The following is a 22,429-nucleotide window of genomic DNA, read 5'->3' on the forward strand; positions in this document are numbered from 1 at the left end:
AATACAGCTATCACTGACTGGGACCTCCTCTTCCCGGAAGCTGACAGTCAGCTGATTTGTTTTTACTGAGGAAGGTATCGTTACATTATCCACCTTTACCCCCGTCTTTCTTTCACAAAACCTCTCTTCACTTTTTTTCTCTGGTATGGATGAGACAAGTCCGTTGGTCTCCCCGTTAAGGGACTCCAACGACTTCAGCTACTATCCCACCGAGCCCGCTAGTCCCCGAGGCGTATTTGGAGGCACGCCGGGCTCAGTGGTTCGCATCCCGGCTGGGAGTCCGGAACGCAACCGTGAGAGACAGCCGTTGTTGGACCGGGACCGAGGAAGTTCCCCGCGGGATGCTCATAGAAACGACTTCCCGGAGGATCCCGAGTTCCGAGAAATCATCAGGAAGGCGGAGCGCGCTATAGATGAAGGGATCTACCCGGAGAGAATATACCAGGGATCCAGCGGCAGTTACTTTGTTAAAGATTCACAGGGGGTGAGGGAGAGAAAAACAGATTTAGCTACTTTTAACAGCTTGTCCTATGCTATTTTTTCATAGCCTCAACAACTTCTTGTTCTATTGTTTATGTAATCGGATATGGCAAATGTGCAGTCCATTAATCTTGAGTAGACTAATGGTGTTTAGAGCGTGTGGTAGAATTATTGTATTCCTGCAGATTACCCTGTTGCTGGTAAAAGCATCTCACTGTGTTGTCTGAAAGAGGCCCCAGCTTTATTACCTTCACTATGACTTGCAAATATTTCTCTGCAACCTGAAAAACGGTTGCAGAGAAATATTTGAAAAAACTGAGTGGTACCTTTTTTGTTTTTCAAGTCCACATTAGAAGACACAGAGAACTACAAATCTAAACAGAATGTTGTTTTTGTTGTTGTTCTTTTACATATTTTGAAAAGCAACAAGAATGCCATAAATGAGGGCCACACAAAACTTGCATACATCAAAGAACCCAATTGGTGTGCTATGCCTATTTCAACACACACACACACACACACACACACACACACACACATATATCTCTACTTTAGAGCTGAACCACTAGCTGTCAACTAGTCTCTGATCTGGAACAGCTGTGTCACTGTGGCATAATTCACAGTAACCATGCACCTGGGTTCAAATACCGTTTAAAGTCAACCTAACTACAGTATATTTGCTTGACTGAGCTTGTCTGGCTTAATGCTACAATGGAATAGCCCCAAAACATGCTGACCCCCTCCCATGTGACAGTCTACGATGACCAGCGGTCGTGTTCAGTGTTTTGGGTCGTGTTCAGGTTCTTTGAACCCGGGTCTGACCAACGGCTTCTGCTGTGCCGTCTTATCACTGTCATGTTGTCTTGGTGTGCGTGCGTCCTAAATGCCACTGTTTAGTGCACTTCTTTTTTTTAACCAGCACCCCTTGGGTGTACGGGGCCCTTTTAGAACGCAGCCTTGGATTGCGTAATGCAGGCATCCACGCTGGCAGAACCATGAGTAATGTGTCTCGTTCATTCTCTCTCTCTCACACACACACACACACAGCTGCTGTAATGTCCATTTTGTTTTGCTCTGAAATCACGTGGTTGTGATTAATCACCTGTCACAAGGTCTTCAAGGGATGCGAAAATGGACGGCGTGTGTCCCGTTGACATCTGAGGTCCCCTCAGGCTTCCCCCCGGGACAGAGACCTGACGGAGAAGCGAAACCTCGGTAACTTAGCGTGCCAACAGGCTGAGGGTCAAGTAGCGGCGTTACACAACAGTGCATCAAAGCCCGTAATGAAGACACAGGTCCTCGATGTCTAAAAGGGAAGTGTCACCCAGGATTTTCGATGTGTGGTGTAATCTGCCAGATTTCACTTCCTGTATGTTGGCTGCCTATCAAGCTCCATTGCCTACCGGTGTTCAGCCCACTGTGATTCCAGCATTCCAGCTGATGCTTGTCATCTTGTCGTAAGGCCGGGGCTTTATGGGTCTACAGTGACGTGAGTTGGGGATCTGTGCCATTCATAAATGGTCACAGGATTCGGCCCAGTAATGACATTAGGGCTTTTTTGATTTTTATTCTCGAGCTACAAAGGGGCCTCTGAAAAAGGACCGGCCTGTGGAAGTAACTGCACACTCTATTCCGATTTGCTTTACACACATCCTGTGAAGTGGTTTTCCATGCGAGAAATGTTAGTTACGCATATAAAATCAGGGCGTGTGTGTGGGCGTATACATTTGATTAAACATAAAGGCTTCGCCAGCTCGTTCTTCTCTAGACTACTAATTGGTCAGCTTAAATTCTAGTTTTGGCCACGCACGTGTCAACCACGCTATTTTGATAATTGAGTTTCAGTGTGCAGTTAGGATTTCAGCCTCACCCCATCTCCCTCTTCAACACCAACCTGAACCCCGAACTCAACACCCCCTCCCCCTCTTCTCTTGTATGACAGTCAGCAGTGCGGAAATCATGTGTTTCTATCCCTCTGTTCAGGTCTTCCGAGCCCTCCACCAGTATATATATCACACGTGTCTGTGTCTGGCAGGCTGTGTCACATTCACATGCCATTGGCTTTGGTATTGTACAAGGACAAAAGTGAAGTCACAGGTTAATCGTTCAATCGGTCAGGTTCATGTCGTCGTGGCGTTGTCCTCTTCTGAACGTCTGAACTTTAACAACTTCACTGTAAAATGGGGAAATACTGGAAACGTCCGCCCACTTGCTTCTAGCTGCTACTAGCTCTTTGTTAAAATCAGTAATCCTGTTTCTCTTTTTTGTTCTCTTTCCTGTTTAACAACACGGACCCTGTAGCAGGCACAAATCACAGGAGTGGCCAATTAAGGCCATGATCACTTAATGGAACCAATAAGCATTAGCCTACATTTAACGTCTGTAGAGCTCTTTGGCCACGCCCACCAGTGCTGGGTTTGGCATATGCCAATCACACTGGAACTGATTTTCTACATTTGAATACACTGTTTGCGCTACGCAGTGGTGGCGGGGTCTTCCAGTGCAGAACTCTCCATCCTGCCCCCCCCCCCTGTCGGAGATCATCTGTGTCTTCCAGTGCTGACTTCTCCCTCCTCCTCCCCGCTTGTAGAAGATCATCGGTGTCTTCAAGCCGAAGAACGAGGAGCCGTACGGTCAGTTGAACCCAAAGTGGACCAAGTGGCTCCAGAAGCTGTGCTGTCCCTGCTGTTTCGGCCGGGACTGTCTGGTGCTGAACCAGGGCTACCTGTCCGAGGCCGGCGCCAGTCTGGTGGACCAGAAACTGGAGCTCAACATTGTGCCCCGGACCAAGGTAGGATGGGATGGACCTCTACCTGGGCATCGGGGGCTGTCACGTGTGTCCGGATTCAGGGAAATTCGAATGTAAATGAAACCATTGGCGGGTTGCTGATATGGTTAGCGTGCTACTGCTATTGCAAACGCTGTAAGGTGACGTTGGTTGGATGACATGACAGTGAAGCTCGCCCGAGTCATCGTTTTGGCCTGGTGTCCTCCTTCCCAAGGCCCACACCATGTGATTACACAAGTATACAGTTGTAAAACAAAGCATGCACGTGCGCGCACACACACTCCCCTCTCCTCTCCCTACTAGGTGGTGTACCTGTCCAGCGAGTCATTCAACTACAGCGCTATAGACCGGGTCAAGTCCCGGGGAAAGAAGCTGGCCCTGGAGAAGGTGCCCAAAGTGGGACAGCACTTCCACCGGATCGGCCTACCTCCCAAGGTACGTCCCCTGACGGCTGGCGGTGTCCCCAATCGCCCCCTGGTCACCCTGTAGTACCCCCCCCCCTTATGCAGTTAATATATTATATAATGTGGCACCTGTATTTTTGGTGTCTTTCTTTAATGGTTCACGTTAATTCCCTCCCTGCTGTCTCTTCCAGTTGGGCTCCTTCCAGATCTTCGTGGAAGGCTTCAAGGATGCGGATTTCTGGCTGCGGAGGTTTGAAGCCGAGCCCCTCCCGGAGAACACGAACCGACAGCTCCAGCTGCAGTTCGAGAGGCTGGTGGTGCTCGACTACATCATCAGGAACACCGGTACGTTACCGTGGTGTTGGCAGTCGACCGCTTGTGTGAATGCATCAGACGTGTGCACAGTGTTTTGATGGGTTGCTCTCTCTCCCTGCAGATCGGGGGAACGATAACTGGCTGTTAAAATACGACTGTCCCATGGACCAGGGGAATAGGGTAAGTAAGCGCACGTGCGCGTGCACGCAACTCCTCTCTGTTCCTCCCCTTTTGTGTGTCTGATCCTGTTTCTGTCGGTCAGAGATCATACCCATTTCTGTCCACCAGAGACAATGAATCAATAAAATAATTCAAAAATCATCGCTGATTGTCTCACTCCGCAGGACTCTGATTGGGTGGTGGTAAAGGATCCTGTTATCCAGTTGGCTGCCATTGACAACGGATTGGCCTTTCCTCTCAAACACCCTGACTCCTGGAGAGCATGTAAGCACCACCCCCAACCAATCACCGGACAGCTTAAAGAGATGGAATGACCAATTCATGAACAGCTTAGAGATGGATTGACCAATCACTGAACAGCTTGTGTAGATGCATTGTTCCCGTGACCAATCAGCTTTTGCTGTGTATACATTCCTATCTTTCTGGCCAATTGGCTTACCTTACCGCTGAACAATCGAGCACCTTTCTTACTAAAACTGTCACGTTTGAAAAATCCCAGACCCATTCTACTGGGCTTGGCTGTCCCAGGCCAAAGTGCCCTTCTCCCAGGAGATCAGGGAGCTGGTTCTGCCCAAACTGGCCGACCCAAACTTCACCAAAGACCTGGAGGAAGATCTGTATGAACTGTTTAAGGTGAGGATGGAGGCGTCAGGAAGAACAGGGGAATTCGACTAAACCTGACTGACACTGCTGTCCAATCGCTGATGGTGGGGTTGTTTTAACATTCCATCGTGTGTGTGTGTGTGTTTCAGAAAGATCCAGGCTTCGACAGGGGACAGTTCCACAAGCAGATAGCTGTCCTAAGAGGACAGGTAGGTTTCATTACGCTATGCCCATTTAATTAATTTAACAGGCATCATATAAACATCTAATAAATCTCCCTCTCTCACTACCCCCCACCCCCCTCGCTCTGCCGGTCCTGGCCCAGATTCTGAACCTCAGTCAGGCTCTGAAGGACGGCAAGACCCCCCTCCAGCTGGTCCAGATGCCTCCGGTCATTGTGGAGACGGCCAGAGCACCGCAGAGAGCCAACAGTGAGTCCTACACACAGTCCTTCCAGAGCAGGAGACCCTTCTTCACCTGGTGGTAGGGAGGAGGAGGAGGAGGACCGGGCGGGGGGAGGCAAACTTCCAAACAAGATGGGGGAGGAGTGACCCCCCCCCCCCCCCCTTTACCCAATGGACACTGGCGGTGTTGAGAAGTTGTGAAGAATGAAAGGAGTGAGGATGGAAGAATGAGGAGGAAGAGCGAGGACGTGGAAAAGGCATATCCCTCAGTTTGCGTTTGTGCCTTGTGTGGACGTCTACGACCAAAACGACAACGATGAGGAATAAACCATCATTTGGACTCTTTAAGTTTCCGACTGGCCCCATTCCAACCGGCTGCCTATTCACTATAGTGCAGGGCTTAGGGCTCCAATCTAGCGCACTATATTGTAGAGTAAGGAGTTCAGTGGAATGCAGCCACTTCAGTTAAACACCTCTGTCTCGCTCTGTGTGTGTGTGTGTGTGTTTGTGGGAGAGAGGCGTCACCTTCCTCAGAACCCTGAGCCTGTGGTCAACAACCACGCAGACCTGTCGTTTTCATAGCCTTCTGCTGCCCCCTGTCTCTTCGGAGGAGGAACTGCAAGGCCCCTGTGGCATTTTGGAGTTTCTGTGGGCAGCCTTCTGAGAAACGGTACTACAATTTTCCCTTCGTCTGGGGATAAACGACCTGCATATTCTCTTTAAAATGAAGATTTTGGAAAGCGTGGATGCCCTCTCTCTCTGCCATTCGGTTGTCAAATTAGTTACAAATGTTTCTCACTGTTTTGGTCTACTTGATTTCTGTTCATTTCTGTTTTGTTATTTGTGAAACATATAGGAGAAAGACAGACACTTATTATTTTTTATTAAAACCAGACCAATATGACAAACTGCTGTTATCATATTCTAACTGACCTGAAATGTATTGTGACAATGCACTGTATAATTTGTATGTAATATATTTAATGAAAGACTATAACAAAACTGTATTCCATTAATATCAGGTTTCCTGTCATTTTGTCTTGACAAATTTATTTGCAGAGTTTCATTACACAAGTACTTCTGTACTAGCAGACCTTCATCTTAGCACTAACTCTGACTCCGTTTCATAAATCACCACCCAGCAATGAAAAAATAACACTATGTGAATCAGAAATCTTCTCTCAGCCCACAAATCAATCAATGTTAAGTAGTTAATTATTTACAGAGAACTCTACAAGTTATTTTGTATGTGGGGTGGGGGCAACGAGAGACAAAGACTGTGTTGACACAAGTGGCTTATTTGATGTAATAGAAGTTTGGTTATGCGTTTACTGATGTTAATGACTTGTGTGACATACTGGCAACTACTGATGGCCATTTGAGGCTTCATTGCCGTTCTTCTAGCGGCGGGATATTATGCTAGCTGCGCTAACTCGGATTTCCTTTTTCAAAATAAAAGCCAATATACATGGCAATATAGTTAACAATCTAGTCGGTACATGGGTAGTTTAATGTCCGTTTCAATGTTGTTCTCTGTTCTTTTTTAGAGACTAGATTAACTATATTGCCTTGTAAATTTCAATGATGGCTTTTATTTTGAAAAAGAAAATCTTGAGTGCTGCCAGCATAATATCCTGCTGCTTTAATAATGCTAATTAAGCCTTGTTTGGCCACCACTGGCAACGGAGTGGAAAAAAACAACAACACTTTATATCAGCCATACCCCCCCACACACACACATTAAGCGCCTTAACACTGTATGATGTCACTAGATGTCTCCACCAATCCCAAGAGAGGAGTAGGCCCATTGTTGTCATTGTCACGGCAGAGACACACGGATCTCACCCAGTCCTCTATTATCTCTGACCTTTGAACCAATGACGATATGATGTCTTATCGATAATGACCTGTGAACCAAATGGAAAATATCCCAATTTCAAAATGGAGATCGCCTCATCGGTGTTGTGCCTGTCATTCTACATGGACAGCGCCAACACTGTGGCCTGGACAATAAACCACGTTTGGTTTGAGAATCTCGATGCACAAGAGGAATACACAGGGAGCTGGTAGAACATGGGGAGCTTTCTCACAGAGAAAAAAAGTATGGGATCTATGAAGACGACAACCGAATGTATTCCTGGCGTCTGTTCAAACAATAACCAAAACGCCACAGCTTATATCGATAAGGGTGCTTGTACAAATATCATCCAGCATTAACTCACGCAGCGTAGAAACAGCATGTCACTGATGGACCACAGAAGTATTAGTCTTATTGGACCCCGCATTGCAGGCAGAGACAGCGTTTGACTGTTATGTCAGACGGACACACATAGTGGATGTCATCAGTTGAAGTCTCTGCCGTCGTTCGTCTAAAGGGACAACAGCACAGCAGAGTTGGGAAACAGTCCTTTGTTCTACTCGCACGGTTGCAAGACTTTATAGTGATCAGCACCTGACTCTCTGATTGGTGGGAATGGAGAAGGGACCAATCACGTAACAGCTTTACGACAGGTTAAAGGTCACTCCGTTGGCTCAGTGTAGAATGCGGTGGAGGTAGCGTTCTACGCCCTTGGTCACCTCCTGCCTCGTCGCGGCCCCCGGTCTCCCCAAGGGGGGTCTCTCCAGGGGCCCGTGTGGGTCCTCCGGGGTGACAGCTGCTATGGACCCTCCTGGGAGTGGGTCTAACTCCTTAAAATCACTGGGGTCCTGTTCTTTGTCCTCTTCAGGCTCATTCAATCCTTCTTTAATCCTGGAACACAGATGTGGAAGGAGGGAGAGAATAGAGGAATACAGGGAGAGGGGGAAGTTGGGGGAAAAGGGAGGAAGGGAGAAAGTGAGGGAGGCGAAGAGAGGAGGGACGAGGGAAGGTAGGGAGGAGAGGGAGGTCTCATTAGGGCAAAGTCACAGTGAAAACAGCTGGTAAAAAAAGAAGTGACCCCAGTCATGTCCATCACCCCCCCCAGAGTAGCCCTGCTGATATAGGATCAGTCTTTTAGAGTCGGCCTGCTGATATAGGATCAGTCTTTTAGAGTCGGCCTGCTGATATAGGATCAGTCTTTTAGAGTCGGCCTGCTGATATAGGATCAGTCTTTTAGAGTCGGCCTGCTGATATAGGATCAGTCTTTTAGAGTCGGCCTGCTGATATAGGATCAGTCTTTTAGAGTCGGCCTGCTGATATAGGATCAGTCTTTTAGAGTCGGCCTGCTGATATAGGATCAGTCTTTTAGAGTAGCCCTGCTGATATAGGATCAGTCTTTTGGAGTCGGCCTGCTGATATAGGATCAGTCTTTTAGAGTCTGCCTGCTGATATAGGATCAGTCTTTTAGAGTCGGCCTGCTGATATAGGATCAGTCTTTTAGAGTCGGCCTGCTGATATAGGATCAGTCTTTTAGAGTCGGCCTGCTGATATAGGATCAGTCTTTTAGAGTAGCCCTGCTGATATAGGATCAGTCTTTTAGAGTCGGCCTGCTGATATAGGATCAGTCTTTTAGAGTCGGCCTGCTGATATAGGATCAGTCTTTTAGAGTCGGCCTGCTGATATAGGATCAGTCTTTTAGAGTAGCCCTGCTGATATAGGATCAGTCTTTTAGAGTCGGCCTGCTGATATAGGATCAGTCTTTTAGAGTCGGCCTGCTGATATAGGATCAGTCTTTTAGAGTCGGCCTGCTGATATAGGATCAGTCTTTTAGAGTCGGCCTGCTGATATAGGATCAGTCTTTTAGAGTCGGCCTGCTGATATAGGATCAGTCTTTTTGAGTCGGCCTGCTGATATAGGATTAGTCAATTGAATAAATTTACATTTTAGTCTGATAATGTGAAGGTAAATAAGTATTCTGATAATGTGAAGGTAAATAAGTAGTCTGATAATGTGAAGGTAAATGATGCGTCTGATAATGTGAAGGTAAATAAGTAGTCTGATAATGTGAAGGTAAATAAGTAGTCTGATAATGTGAAGGTAAATGATGCGTCTGATAATGTGAAGGTAAATGATTAATCTGATAATGTGAAGGTAAATGATTAGTCTGATAAAGTGAAGGTAAATGAGTAATCTCTTAACGTGAAGAGTATCTAGGGGATGAGCTTGGTAAAGGATCAGACCTGATCTAACAGTTGGTTGTTCCCTGGCCAACTATCTGTCAGTCTGACTTATTCCCCTAGTCCTTTTGTCACACAGTCCTCTCTCTTACACTCCTCCCCTTATCTCTGTCTCTCATACCTGAGATGTCCAAATGCTTTCATCCACTTTGGTTCTCGGTGTCCCTCTTTCCTGATACCACTCCTGCTTCTACCCTTCACCCTGAAGCCCACCAACGTTTGGGCCAGTCCCGCCTCCGCCGCCCCTTCTTCTCTCGCCTTTGCCTCTTCCTCTCCATCTCTCTGTCCACCAGCCAACACGAGCCTCGCCCGTTGCTCTGCGTCCCTCTCTCCAGCCACGTGGAACAGCCGCTTCAGCTGACGCAGATTGACCCCCGCAAAGATGTTGGAACACCCCGACTTCCTGCTTCGCCTCTGATCAGACTGCCAGACCAGCGACGGACCATCCACTACGGAGGGGGGTTCCGGGTCGTCCATGTCCCCTGAAAGAGTGAGGGCAGAGTGGTGAGGGTAGAGATGGAGGGTTGATAGTTAAGGAAGAAAGAGAGAGGGGTGGTCATTTAGGAAGAGCGAGACAGAGGGGTGATGAGAGCAATCAACTCAATCAAAAACATTTGAAATAAAGCCCTTTTTTACATCGGCAGTTGTCACAAAGTGCTTTTCCAGAGATGGAGGGGTGATGGTGAGGAACAAGAGATATGGAGGGACGAGGAGAGATGTGGGGATGATGGCTGAGGAAGAGATAGGGAGTGATTAAAAGGATGAAGATCAGGTTGGTGAGAGACAGAACAAAAGAGAGGACCTAAAGAAAACTCAAGTCAACTCAGTCTAACCATCTGCTAAACAACAGCCAAATGTCATAATCCCAATTATGGCTAATGTTGGCCCCAGGCTGGCTAATTTTAGCCCCAGGCTGGCTAATGTTAGCCCCAGGCTGGCTAATGTTAGCCCCATGCTGGCTAATGTTAGCCCCATGCCGGTTGTGGGCCTTGGGTACTCCGTCCATACAGGGAAGCCTGTTCCCTTGGTAACACAGTACTTTAAACAGTCATGGTCGTGCCCTACATGGGGCACATGGTGCATTCAGGGCCTCTGACAAAAGTAAGACATCATGGAAACAAAAGGACTCACAGTAAAGCGCCTGTCAGTCATGTATAACCTGCTTAGGCTGTGTGAAGCGGGGAGAAGGGGGAGGAGGGGTTGAGGAGAGATGGGGTTGAGGGAGACGGGGACAGGGGGTGAGAGCACAACATGTCTGAAAGCTGGTTGTTGACTCCAACTAGGGATGACGTGCAGTTGCTGGATGGAAGCCCATTGTGTGATTAGTAAGCAACAGTTATCTTGTTGCCACACCACCATAAGGCCCTGCAACTGACTTACACTGTAATAAGATCCTATCAGACTACAAAGAGCCCAGTGATAAAAAAGCATTGGACGATTTTGCTGAAATGTTGCTGGTTCGAATCACAACGGGTGGGGGAAATGATCCGCCACTGTCACCGTGAGCAAGGCTCTCTGCCGTGTTTGCTCATGTAAGTCACAAAGAGATTCTGCTAAATAAATAAAACGGCTGAGAAACAGCCCACATCCCCACTCTGCCTTATGTAAGCGTGAACACCAATGCGTTGTGCACAACCAAGAACACCGATGGAGTCCATAACAACACCCATGGTTGATAGCGCAGAAAAAAGATAAGAAGTATATGCTCATGGCGAGACCACTGGGTAATGAATGGACTGCGTGGTAGCGGCGGAGACCTGTTCATTCTTCCAGAAGCCGTGTGAGTTTCTTGGCACGTGATACGCCCAAGCCTCTGCATGTGATAAACACAAGGGAGGGGATAACTGCTTTGTGTAGGTGATCGTACGTAAATAAATTACATCATGTATCGAAACATGTCTGAGAAGATTGCGGTCAGGGTGCAATACAACTGCAGAATGTTAGATGTTGACTGAAAGAAAAATATAAATTAATTGCATTTTCAATTTAGCGGGAATTTCAAAACAGCATTTCTTTTTTAGGTATGGAAATATGGTGCGCTGGAATATCCATTGTTTCTAGGGCCCATCCTTCTCTTCTCCCGACTTGTCTCTCAGAACATTCAAAAGTAAACAGAAACGTCACGAAAATGTTCCTACAGGCTTGCATGGATACGGGCTGGGCATAGCCTCGATCATACATGACCCTGTATAATGCATCAAAGTCATAATCAAATTCACAGAGTCACACTGGGATAACACAGATTAACCTTCAGGAAAGATCAACACTAGGCCTATATGATTGACAGTCACCAGGGATGTACGTACCTGCAATGCGGGAATGCGCAGATAATTTACATTTTCATTATGAATGTTCAACATAATAACTGGTCTACACACGTGCCGCGACGCACAGTTGGTGGTAATTTGGGGAAGTACTCCGCAGGACCTCGCACTGCGCAGACTTTTGCGGGCATCAATCAGACACATAATCTAATCCTAACAAAATAAAGTTAATAGTTATAATAGCTAAAATAGCATTTCGTGTTATGTAGGCTACATCAACGTTCACAAACAAAATATATTGGCCTATCAGTAGGTTTCAGTAAATCTGAATCTGAATCTTACCCTTCAGCAAGTGAACCCAGTGAAATATAACACCTGTTCAGGCTTTAAGAAGAATTCCATATGGCAGTTGATTTTTCCTCTAACTTAATAGCAGTTTAGGCTGCGTCTGCTGTTTGAGAAGAGAAGCTCATAAAGTTTTTACTGTGTGTAGTGAATGACTTGCGAGCTGCCTAGAGGAGAAAGTGCTCTCTCATTTACAGCCAAGAGTCAACACCCCTCCCATACGCTGTGTCAGTGACCCATTTCTGTCCAATCACAGACCACATGAGGAGCGCGTCGGTTGTTTGTGCCAAGCGCACTGTACACGGTTTTTAAATCCGACATTGACGTCATTGGCCCCGGTGCTTACCTCAAACCTCGGGGAGAAGAGAAAACAATTAAAAAGAAAAGGTAATTATATCACCTGCCCGCCTCCCCCCCAACGGACTGACAATCTTTACAACATTGTGTAATAAGTAACGGTATAACGTAATGACATGCGGTTGTTTTCAGACCAACGGAAAAGGCGAGGTCTCTAGTTGGTTTGGCCGAGACTCTTGTTTTTAGGGTAGACTTTAAGTATGATGGTTAATGCGTCACCAATCTGCCCCAAGCTAAGACCAAACCCAGCGTTAAACTTAACCCTTTTCTTACTTGTCTAACCCTTACATATAACCCTCACCTTAAGACTTTAAACACTTTAACATTTCGTCGTTGACTATAGGCGATTTTAAACAGTTCCTGATCCTAGCTGATAAGACACTGTAATGAGGTAATTTTGTTTAGGCTATTGCAGAGAGACAACAAAAGTGAAGTGCGTTTTCTGTCATTTCAAAGCAATTAGATTCAAAGCAGTATCAAGTACTAACCAATTTTGTGCTTTGACTGCTCTTGTGGTAAAATTAATTACTTTAGCTATGTGAGTTTTGCACGTATCTTGCAAAAAGACACAACATCTGATACAACAGGCAAGGTTTAGTCCTAAAACTGCTCCCTTATATAACTGAAAGGGCTCGGTTATACGCAGTTGTCCAATGTGTTAAAGCTGCTGCTTGCAATAAATATAGACCTTGGCTTACAAGACACCTCACCTGTGTTGGTCTGAAAAGGGAAGATGCAAGCAGCGGTTCGCTAAGGTTTATTACAAGATAATTATCTTTTTTGTTATCAAAACATGCTGTAATGATTATCGGCCTGTCGATGGCAGGTGAATGCGTTTCCGCCAGGGTCAGCCGTTCAGTTGTCCCCCCCCCCTCCCCCAAGTCTCTTCTAAAACTCTTGGCAAAAGTTGCAAAAAGTTTGGTCAGTCGTCCACCGGGTGGCACTGTACTGCAGCTTTCACACTCCGTAGACCAGAGGTACACGTCTGAAAAATGACACGGAGACAGATCAAAGACGTTCCCATGGCGTGTCTTCCGTGGCAGTTACACTATTTTGCGTACGCTACTGGACTAGGATTATATATCATACATACTTTAAACCTATATCTCATGTACATACGTATTTAGACCTCAGGTCTCCCCGCAGATGTTCAGTGGGGTTTATGTCTGCACATGTGTTTTTGCTTTATTATTAAGGGTACTGTGTGTAGATGGATGACAACAAGGTATATTTAATATGTTATAAATCAAGTCTATGACAAGAAAAGTCACGCTGCCTGAATACTTTCAGAAGGCATTTTACATTAAAGTAATTTAGCAGACGCTTTTATCCGGAGCAACTTGCGCACATGCACTTCAAATCCCCTGCATGAAAACTCCAGTATTTTGATGATTAAATGGGGCCGTGGATGAAGACAGTAATTTCCCCGTGCCTCTTCAAGCATGGCTGGTCCTGCAGACATTTCTACACACACACACAGACACACACACACACACACCACCTCGTTGATAGTGTTGTTGTCAGGAACACAATCTTAATTGCTTTTTTTGTGGCTATGTGACGATACATTCTCTCCATGAAACTCACAACTTTGGACAAGTATTTGGCAGCTAGACCCGTCTGTTTGAATGTAATAGGGCCCACCACCATTTAACACCGTGGCTGGTTTTCAAGACACGTATAGAGGTTTTTGTCCACATCAACCGAATTAGAAATATATCTTTCTACACATGGCCCAACGTCTAAATTAGAAGTAAATGTGTGTTTATCCACATGGACCAACGTCTAAATTAGAAGTACATTTGTGTTTTATCCTTATGGACCAACGTCTAAATTAGAAGTACATTTGTGTTTTATCCACATGGACCAACGTCTAAATTAGAAGTACATTTGTGTTTTAGCCACATGGACCAACGTCTAAATCAGAAGTAAATTTGTGTTTTATCCACATGGACCAACATCTAAATTAGAAGTAAAACTGTGCTGAGGTCGGTTTTATGTGTTTGTGCTGATTCCTGCAAAGGGAGTGATGAATGTTTCCTCAGAATGTCAGACTTTTATTTTCCCCTTCTGTTATTATATCTTGCTTTTTTCACATCCTTTTGGCAATGTGAACAAGTGTCTCCCATGCCAACAGAGCCTTTCAATGGAAATTGAATTCATAAAAAGAGAGAGTGAGAAAGAAATGGGGGGGAGAGGGAGCTGTTAGTCGCATGGGGCCTTTTAATAAATGAGAATGATTTGGAGGTCGGACCAACAAACTCATTTCACAAACAGACTGACAGAGAGGGACTTAGTGGAGCTGTATCAGTCACAGGGTGGCGGGGTGGGGGCTGGTGTCGCAAGGGCCTCTGGGTAGACTGTCATTATTTAGAAATTCCTTACACACACACACACACACACACACTCTGCCAGTTGGCTTGGCGTGAGACTGACATTCATCACACATCAGGGGATGACATGGCCAGGGCTGCCTAGTGACGGATTGTGAATGAGTGTATGTTGGCCCTTAATGAGACTGGGTCTGTGGTGAACAGGGAGATCTGGTGGAGTAATGTCTGCGGGAAACGCTGTGTGCGAAAATTAACTGGTTAAATGACATTGGAATAAGACGATCTGACATGTTAAATAATGATCCCAAACTGCAAGGAAATGTTGGCCAATCACAAGTAAGTTCTTTTTTGAAGCAGGGAGGTATTTAATTCCCCCCCCAAATTTTTGTGCTATATCAACTTGCGATTAAGTAACTTCCGGTACAATCGGGGCAGTTGATGTCGAGATACAGTGTTTTTCTTCTAAAGCACATCTGATGACATTCTGGTTCTTATTACGCTGCTTGCTCAATATTAGATGTCTATAACAGAATCCTTACGCGACGGAAAGAACCAGAATAGTCTTCTTTATGATTGAACTCACAGACACCATCAGTGGAACTTCACTATACCAACAGAATGGAACTTTGTTTTACTTTGGACCACACAATAATAAATCCATTATTATTTATTATTTATTTTAATTATTTTAATAACGGATTTATACTGATCTGATGTATCCCTCTACCAGGTACGTACTGTATCCAATAGGAGAGAAAGTTGCAGAGGTGGCATTTTTTTATTTGTATGTGAAAGTGTGTGTGTGTGTGTGTGGGAGAGAGAGTTTGTGTGTAAGAGTATGTGTGTGTATTTATATGTGTCAGAGTGCTGTATGCCTCGCCCAAGGCAAAGCTTATAAAGAGCACACTTTTCCCATGTCAACAGTAGAAAAGTGTAAAGAGAGCGTAAGCACTTTTCTAACTCACACACACTCTCCCTTTATCGTCCATCAGTCTGGGTCTGTCTGTCTGTCCTTCTGGCAGTTTGTCCTTCAGGGCAATACCTCTTTGGTGTGATGAAATTATTTCCTAAATGTTGTCCTGCTACCGGCAGCTGTTGCTGTTTAGCTTGATGTAAATTTCATAAAAATCATATGACACCCTCAGAGAATCCTGTGTGTGTTTGTGTATGCATGTGTGTGGTGGCTCCAAAATCACACACATTCTAATCAAACCTCAAGGTGTGTCTGTTTGTGTTTGTCTTGACATTGGCTACCTTGGCTCCAAAGCCACTGTGCATCAACCATGATGGGATGCGGCTTTCTGGAATAATGACGCTACCAAAGTCCTGACGCTCAGATGAAGCTGGGCGAGTCCTGAAGATCAGATAAAATTGGTAGCATCTGGGAGTTCCTATGAAGCTAGTAAAGTCCTGAAGTTGAGATTAGGCTGGTAGAGTCCTGAAGTTCAGGTGAAGCCAGGAGAGTTTGAAAAGACTGGAATCTGAACTTCAACAGAATTATACAGATTTATGTCAGTCATTGGCTGATTCTGTAAATAGAAAGACAGTACATCAGATGGTTCCACTGCAGTTGAAAGAAGTTGGTTAATTAGTAGCAGTACCTCACAGGGTTCCACAGCAGTATAAAGGGTTGGTTAATTAGTAGCAATAACACATTGGGTTCCATGGCAGTATGAGGAGTTGGTTAATTAGTAGCATTACCTCACAGGGTTCCATGGCAGTGTAAATAGTTGGTTAATTAGTAGCATTACCTCACAGGGTTCCATGGCAGTATAAAGAGTTGGTTAATTAGTAGCATTACCTCACAGGGTTCCATGGCAGTATAAAGAGTTGGTTAATTAGTAGCATTACCTCACAGGGTTCCATGGCAGTGTAAAGAGTTGGTTAATTAGTAGCATTACCTCACAGGGTTCCATGGCAGTATAAATAGTTGGTTAATTAGTAGCATTACCTCACAGGGTTCCATGGCATTGTAAATAGTTGGTTAATTAGTAGCATTACCTCACAGGGTTCCATGGCAGTATAAAGAGTTGGTTAATTAGTAGCATTACCTCACAGGGTTCCATGGCAGTGTAAAGAGTTGGTTAATTAGTAGCATTACCTCACAGGGTTCCATGGCAGTGTAAAGAGTTGGTTAATTAGTAGCATTACCTCACAGGGTTCCATGGCAGTGTAAAGAGTTGGTTAATTAGTAGCATTACCTCACAGGGTTCCATGGCATTGTAAATAGTTGGTTAATTAGTAGCATTACCTCACAGGGTTCCATGGCATTGTAAATAGTTGGTTAATTAGTAGCATTACCTCACAGGGTTCCATGGCAGTGTAAAGAGTTGGTTAATTAGTAGCATTACATCACAGGGTTCCATGGCATTGTAAATAGTTGGTTAATTAGTAGCATTACCTCACAGGGTTCCATGGCAGTGTAAATAGTTGGTTAATTAGTAGCATTACCTCACAGGGTTCCATGGCAGTATAAAGAGTTGGTTAATTAGTAGCATTACCTCACAGGGTTCCATGGCAGTGTAAAGAGTTGGTTAATTAGTAGCATTACCTCACAGGGTTCCATGGCATTGTAAATAGTTGGTTAATTAGTAGCATTACCTCACAGGGTTCCATGGCAGTATAAAGAGTTGGTTAATTAGTAGCATTACCTCACAGGGTTCCATGGCAGTGTAAAGAGTTGGTTAATTAGTAGCATTACATCACAGGGTTCCATGGCATTGTAAATAGTTGGTTAATTAGTAGCATTACCTCACAGGGTTCCATGGCAGTGTAAATAGTTGGTTAATTAGTAGCATTACCTCACAGGGTTCCATGGCAGTATAAAGAGTTGGTTAATTAGTAGCATTACCTCACAGGGTTCCATGGCAGTATAAAGAGTTGGTTAATTAGTAGCATTACCTCACAGGGTTCCATGGCAGTGTAAAGAGTTGGTTAATTAGTAGCATTACCTCACAGGGTTCCATGGCAGTATAAATAGTTGGTTAATTAGTAGCATTACCTCACAGGGTTCCATGGCATTGTAAATAGTTGGTTAATTAGTAGCATTACCTCACAGGGTTCCATGGCAGTATAAAGAGTTGGTTAATTAGTAGCATTACCTCACAGGGTTCCATGGCAGTGTAAAGAGTTGGTTAATTAGTAGCATTACCTCACAGGGTTCCATGGCAGTATAAAGAGTTGGTTAATTAGTAGCATTACTTCACAGGGTTCCATGGCAGTATAAAGAGTTGGTTAATTAGTAGCAGTATAACTGACATCACACAGCTTCCTCCTACTCTTCCTCTCTTCCTCCCTTTGTCTTCCTCCAGTATCCTGAAGATCCAAAAGGGGGATGGGGTGTTGGAGGTGGGATGGAGGAGCGAACGGGAGATGAAGGACGGGGGGTTGGGGGGGGGGTGGACAGAGGACGGAAGCGAGACGAGGAAATGATTAGGGGAGGAAATTAATTTGTGCCAGAAGAGAAGACAGACGAAATTGGGTTTTCTCTTTTGCCCCCGGGGGAGGGATTTGAAGACGTGACAATTTAATGCTAGCCTCGGCTCACCGTTTTCTGACGCAGAGCATACTCTGTGACTACACGGGCCGCCCCTGTCAGAGGCCGCCCCTGCCGCTGATCCAAATGTGATGGTGAGCATGGAGACATGAAGCCCCCCCGTCACCACAGTACAATGCCTCGCAGACCAGCCCTCAGCCTCACTGATTACATTCTCGCAAGTTCATTTCCCCCTACAACTTCATTTACAGCTGCCAGGGAGGGAGCAGAAAGGAGCAGTACGGGAGGAGAAACTCCCCTTTCCCCCTCCCTGTCTTTGTGAGCCGTAAGCTGATCGCTTCACCTGACTGCCTGAACTTGCGTAGCGGCTTGGCCGCAATAGGGGGATGGGGGCATCTTCTCGCTCCGTTGTGCGCACAATTAGTATTTGGATGTCGCGGGCAGCTTTGACAAGAACGTGTACTCTGAACACTTTTCACGGCCTGTAGAGTTTTTCACGTGTATTCTATTCTGTTGCTGTTCAACTGGAAATTCCAGTCTGTGCTTTTTGAATAATCTTTGAAGAGACATATCAAAGTTTTCAACGTTACTCCAGTCTAAAGAACCTGCTATTTGAAATGAGTAGCTGGGTAGTTGTCTACAACTTTTTTTAAACCTGGGGTGTTTTAGTATTGTTACATTTATTAACTGTTGACACATTCTCTTCACTACACCAAGTTTAAGACTCAACTGCTACAGAGGTGATACAGAGCTGTCTTCTTCCTCGATATCCCCTCCTCTTCGCTACACCAAATGTAATACTGAACTGCTTAGAGAGGCAGAGATTTTCCCCATAGGAACCCATTTTCAATCAACTCAGTGCTGATGTCTAACCTCTATCTGTCCTCAGGGACCTCTATTGATGAGAGGGTTGACATGTGGTTTATTTTTGATCGCAGAAAAGTTTTGGGGGTTTTCTGTGTTATGAGTTAGAGAGAGAGCCTGTCTGCTCGAGACGAACAGGGGATTTTCACAGCGTAGATATTTCTTTTTCCTCCTCTATCCCTCTCGCTTCCCCTCTTCATTTCACCTTATGTCTGCCTCTCTTCTCTTCTTCCCCTGGGTCTTCCTGTCTTCATAGCTGCTTCTTCAAGAAAGCTACTCCCAAAGGATCATGGGATTGTTCTTTCAGTGTTTGTGTGTGTGTGAGAGAGAGAGGTGTGAAAAGAAAGGCAAGACATTAAAAGAAAGGAAAGGAGAGTTTGAGGACAGAGCTAGAATAGCAGGAATGTACAGTGGGGAGAACAAGTATTTGATACACTGCCGATTTTGCAGGTTTTCCCACTTACAAAGCATGTAGAAGTCAGTAATTTTTATCATAGGTATTCTTCAACTGTGAGTGGCGGAATCTAATAAAAAAAATCCAGAAAATCACATTGTATGATTTTTAAGTAATTAATTTGCATTTTATTGCATGACATTAATATTTGATACATCAGAAAAGCTGAACTTAATATTTGGTACAGAAACCTTTGTTTGCAATTACAGAGATCATACATTTCCTGTAGTTCTTGACCAGGTTTGCACACACTGCAGCAGGGATTTTGGCCCACTCCTCCATACAGACCTTCTCCAGATCCTTCAGGTTTCAGGGCTGTCGCTGGGCAATACGGACTTTCAGCTCCCTCCAAAGATTTTCTATGGGGTTCAGGTCTGGAGACTGGCTAGGCCACTCCAGGACCTTGAGACGCTTCTATGGAGCCACTCCTTAGTTGCCCTGGCTGTGTGTTTCGGGTCGTTGTCATGCTGGAAGACCCAGCCACAACCCATCTTCAATGCTCTTACTGAGGGAAGGAGGTTGTTGGCCAAGATCTCGCGATACATGGCCCCATCCATCCTCCCCTCAATACGGTGCAGTCGTCCTGTCCCCTTTGCAATAAAGCATCCCCAAAGAATGATGTTTCCACCTCAATGCTTCACGGTTGGGATGGTGTTCTTGGGGTTGTATTCATCCTTCTTCTTCCTCCAAACTCGGCGAGTGGAGTTTAGATCAAAAAGCTCTATTTTTGTCTCATCTGACCACATGACCTTCTACCATTCCTCCTCTGGATCATCCAGATGGTCATTGGCAAACTTCAGATGGGCCTGGACATGTGCTGGCTTGAGCGCAGAAAAGTGCTTGCTTGCGCTGCAGGATTTTAATCCATGACGGCATAGTGTGTTACTAATGGTTTTCTTTGAGACTGTGGTCCCAGCTCTCTTCAGGTCATTGACCAGGTCCTGCCATGTAGTTCTGGGCTGATCCCTCACCTTCCTCATGGTCAGTGATGCCCCACGAGGTGAGATCTCTCATGGAGCCCCAGACCGAGGGAGATTGACCATCATCTTGAACTTCTTCCATTTTCTAATAATTGCGCAAACAGTTGTTGCCTTCTCACCAAGCTGCTTGCCTATTGTCCTGTAGCCCATCCCAGCCTTGTGCAGGTCTACAATTTTATCCCTGATGTCCTTACACAGCTTTCTGGTCTTGGCCATTGTGGAGAGGTTGAAGTCTGTTTGATTGAGTGTGTGGACAGGTGTCTTTTATACAGGTAACGAGTTCAAACAGGTGCAGTTAATACAGGTAATGAGTGGAGAATAGGAGGGCTTCTTAAAGAAAAACTAACAGATCTGTGAGAGCCGTAATTCTTACTGGTTGGTAGGTGACCAAATACTTATGTCATGCAATAAAATGCAAATTAATTATTTCAAAATCGTACAATGTGATTTTCGGGATTTTTGTTTTAGATTCCGTCTCTCACAGTTTAAGTGTACCTATGATAAATATTACAGACCTCTACATGCTTTGTAAGTAGGAAACACTGCAAAATCAGCAGAGTATCATATTCTTGTTCTCCCCACTGTACCTGTACCTATCTGAGTCTGTACCTATCTTAGTCTGTACCTATCTTAGTCTGTATCAATCTGAGTCTGTGCCTATCTGAGTCTGTGCCTATCTGAGTCTGTACCTATCTGAGTCTGTACCTATGTGAGTCTGTATCTATCTAAGTCTGTATCTATCTGAGTCTGTACCTATCTGAGTCTACGTCTGTATCTGTCTGCGTCTGTATCTATCTGAGTCTGTACCTATCTGAGTCTGTACCTATCTGAGTCTGTAGTCTACGTCTGTATCTATCTGCGTCTGTATCTGTCTGAGTCTATATCTGTCTGAGTCGATATCTGTCTAAGTCTGTATCTGTCTAAGTCTGTATCTGTCTAAGTCTGTATCTGTCTAAGTCTGTATCTGTCTGAGTCTGTATCTGTCAAAGTCTGTATCTGTCTAAGTCTGTATTTGTCTTAGTCTGTATCTGTTTGTCTGTACCTATCTAAGTCTGTATCTGTCTGAGTCTGTATCTGTCTAAGTCTGTATCTATCTGAGTCTGTATCTGTCTTTGACCTTCTGTTTGTATCTGTCAGTAACTGTCAGTTTCTGTCTGTACAGGACACTACTGCTGACCAGTCACATGGATCAAAACTGGTCCCTCAGAGACTGATACTGAAGTCATGTCTGTGTAGTTCTTTTTAAAATGCACAGAGAATTAGTGCCAGTGGGAGGGAGAACCCGGGAGAACCCGGTCCATGTGTCGATACTCTGAAGGAGTAATTCATCTGAATGAAGTTCACGGACCGGCGCCGAACCGAAGCAGAATGTCAACGCGGGAGGTGGGGACGTTGTCAGTGCCCTTGACAGGGTTTAGGGCAGCATTTGGGAGGCCAGCGTCCTCCCCGCTGTCCCCTCACCTCCTCCTGCACTGATGGTGCCTGGTTTAAATCTCAGCCACATCACACAGGATAAAGAAAGATAGATAATCCCCTCTCTCTCTCCTCTTCAAGCTGAGTCTGACTTCTTTCTGTCCCCCGCTCTCTCTCCATCGCCCTCTCCGTTTCTCTTTTTCTCACTCTATCACTCTCTCTCTCTCCATCGCCCTCTCTATTTCTCCTTTTCTCACTCTATCACTCTCTCTCTCTTCAAGGACAAAAGAGAGGCAGGCACAGTGTGAATTGATCTTCACCTCAATTTATTCCTTTTCTTTGAAGGTTGTCCTTGTGTGTGTGTGTCTGTATCTGTGTGTGTCTGTGTGTGTGTGTGTGTAACTACAGACACCTGTGTTAATGCACATGTGACCTTTTGATTGCTTTGACTTCAATCACATTTCCAGTCCAGGGTCTTCTTTCCAACTGGGCATGTTTATTAAACCGTATGAATACATTTTCTCCAGGCCAAGTAAATCCAAGTGCAATCCCAGGCGCTCTGTGATCAAATCTATTCCTGACCCCTGTGCGCCGGGGTTTGGGTGAGGACAGACTGGCGGCGGAACAGAGAGAAAGCAAATACTGAACGTCCCT

The 22,429-nt window shown here is 45.2% G+C and overlaps 2 protein-coding genes across 4 annotated transcripts; one reads left to right on the forward strand and one right to left on the reverse strand.

Moving 5' to 3' along the window:
* The first annotated feature begins 40 nt into the window (after positions 1–40).
* Positions 41–6,179, forward strand: pi4k2a (phosphatidylinositol 4-kinase type 2 alpha). The gene is made up of 9 exons (XM_010865556.5): positions 41–484; positions 3,071–3,271; positions 3,572–3,703; positions 3,864–4,017; positions 4,109–4,167; positions 4,332–4,431; positions 4,667–4,800; positions 4,920–4,979; positions 5,096–6,179. The coding sequence occupies exons 1-9, from the start codon at positions 146–148 to the stop codon at positions 5,255–5,257; spliced, it is 1,341 nt and encodes a 446-aa protein (XP_010863858.1). The 5' UTR covers positions 41–145; the 3' UTR covers positions 5,258–6,179.
* Positions 6,180–6,816: 637 nt separating this feature from the next.
* avpi1 (arginine vasopressin induced 1) lies at positions 6,817–13,023 on the reverse strand. Of its 3 annotated transcripts, XM_034294182.1 has the most exons (4): positions 11,876–12,058; positions 9,906–10,000; positions 9,391–9,751; positions 6,817–7,923 (listed from the first exon to the last, which is right to left on the reverse strand). In XM_034294182.1, the coding sequence occupies exons 3-4, from the start codon at positions 9,744–9,746 to the stop codon at positions 7,707–7,709; spliced, it is 573 nt and encodes a 190-aa protein (XP_034150073.1). In that variant the 5' UTR covers positions 9,747–9,751; positions 9,906–10,000; positions 11,876–12,058; the 3' UTR covers positions 6,817–7,706. The 3 variants fall into 3 exon arrangements, with proteins under 3 accessions (XP_034150073.1, XP_034150074.1, XP_034150072.1); XM_034294183.1 differs by lacking the exons at positions 9,906–10,000; positions 11,876–12,058 and adding an exon at positions 12,946–13,023; XM_034294181.1 differs by lacking the exon at positions 9,906–10,000.
* Between the last annotated feature and the right edge of the window lie 9,406 nt (positions 13,024–22,429).

The sequence above is a fragment of the Esox lucius genome, chromosome 9 (assembly GCF_011004845.1).
Source record: "Esox lucius isolate fEsoLuc1 chromosome 9, fEsoLuc1.pri, whole genome shotgun sequence".
NCBI lineage: Eukaryota > Metazoa > Chordata > Actinopteri > Esociformes > Esocidae > Esox > Esox lucius.

Coding starts and splice junctions, on each gene's coding strand:
- avpi1 (XM_034294183.1), bottom strand. CDS start 9,746: ATGGACGACCCGGAACCCCCCTCCGTAGTGGATGGTCCGTCGCTGGTC. Junction 7,924..9,390: donor AAAGCATTTGGACATCTCAG/GTATGAGAGACA, acceptor TCTGTGTTCCAG/GATTAAAGAAGGATTGAATG.
- pi4k2a (XM_010865556.5), top strand. CDS start 146: ATGGATGAGACAAGTCCGTTGGTCTCCCCGTTAAGGGACTCCAACGAC. Junction 4,018..4,108: donor CTACATCATCAGGAACACCG/GTACGTTACCGT, acceptor CTCTCCCTGCAG/ATCGGGGGAACGATAACTGG. Junction 4,432..4,666: donor CCCTGACTCCTGGAGAGCAT/GTAAGCACCACC, acceptor GAAAAATCCCAG/ACCCATTCTACTGGGCTTGG.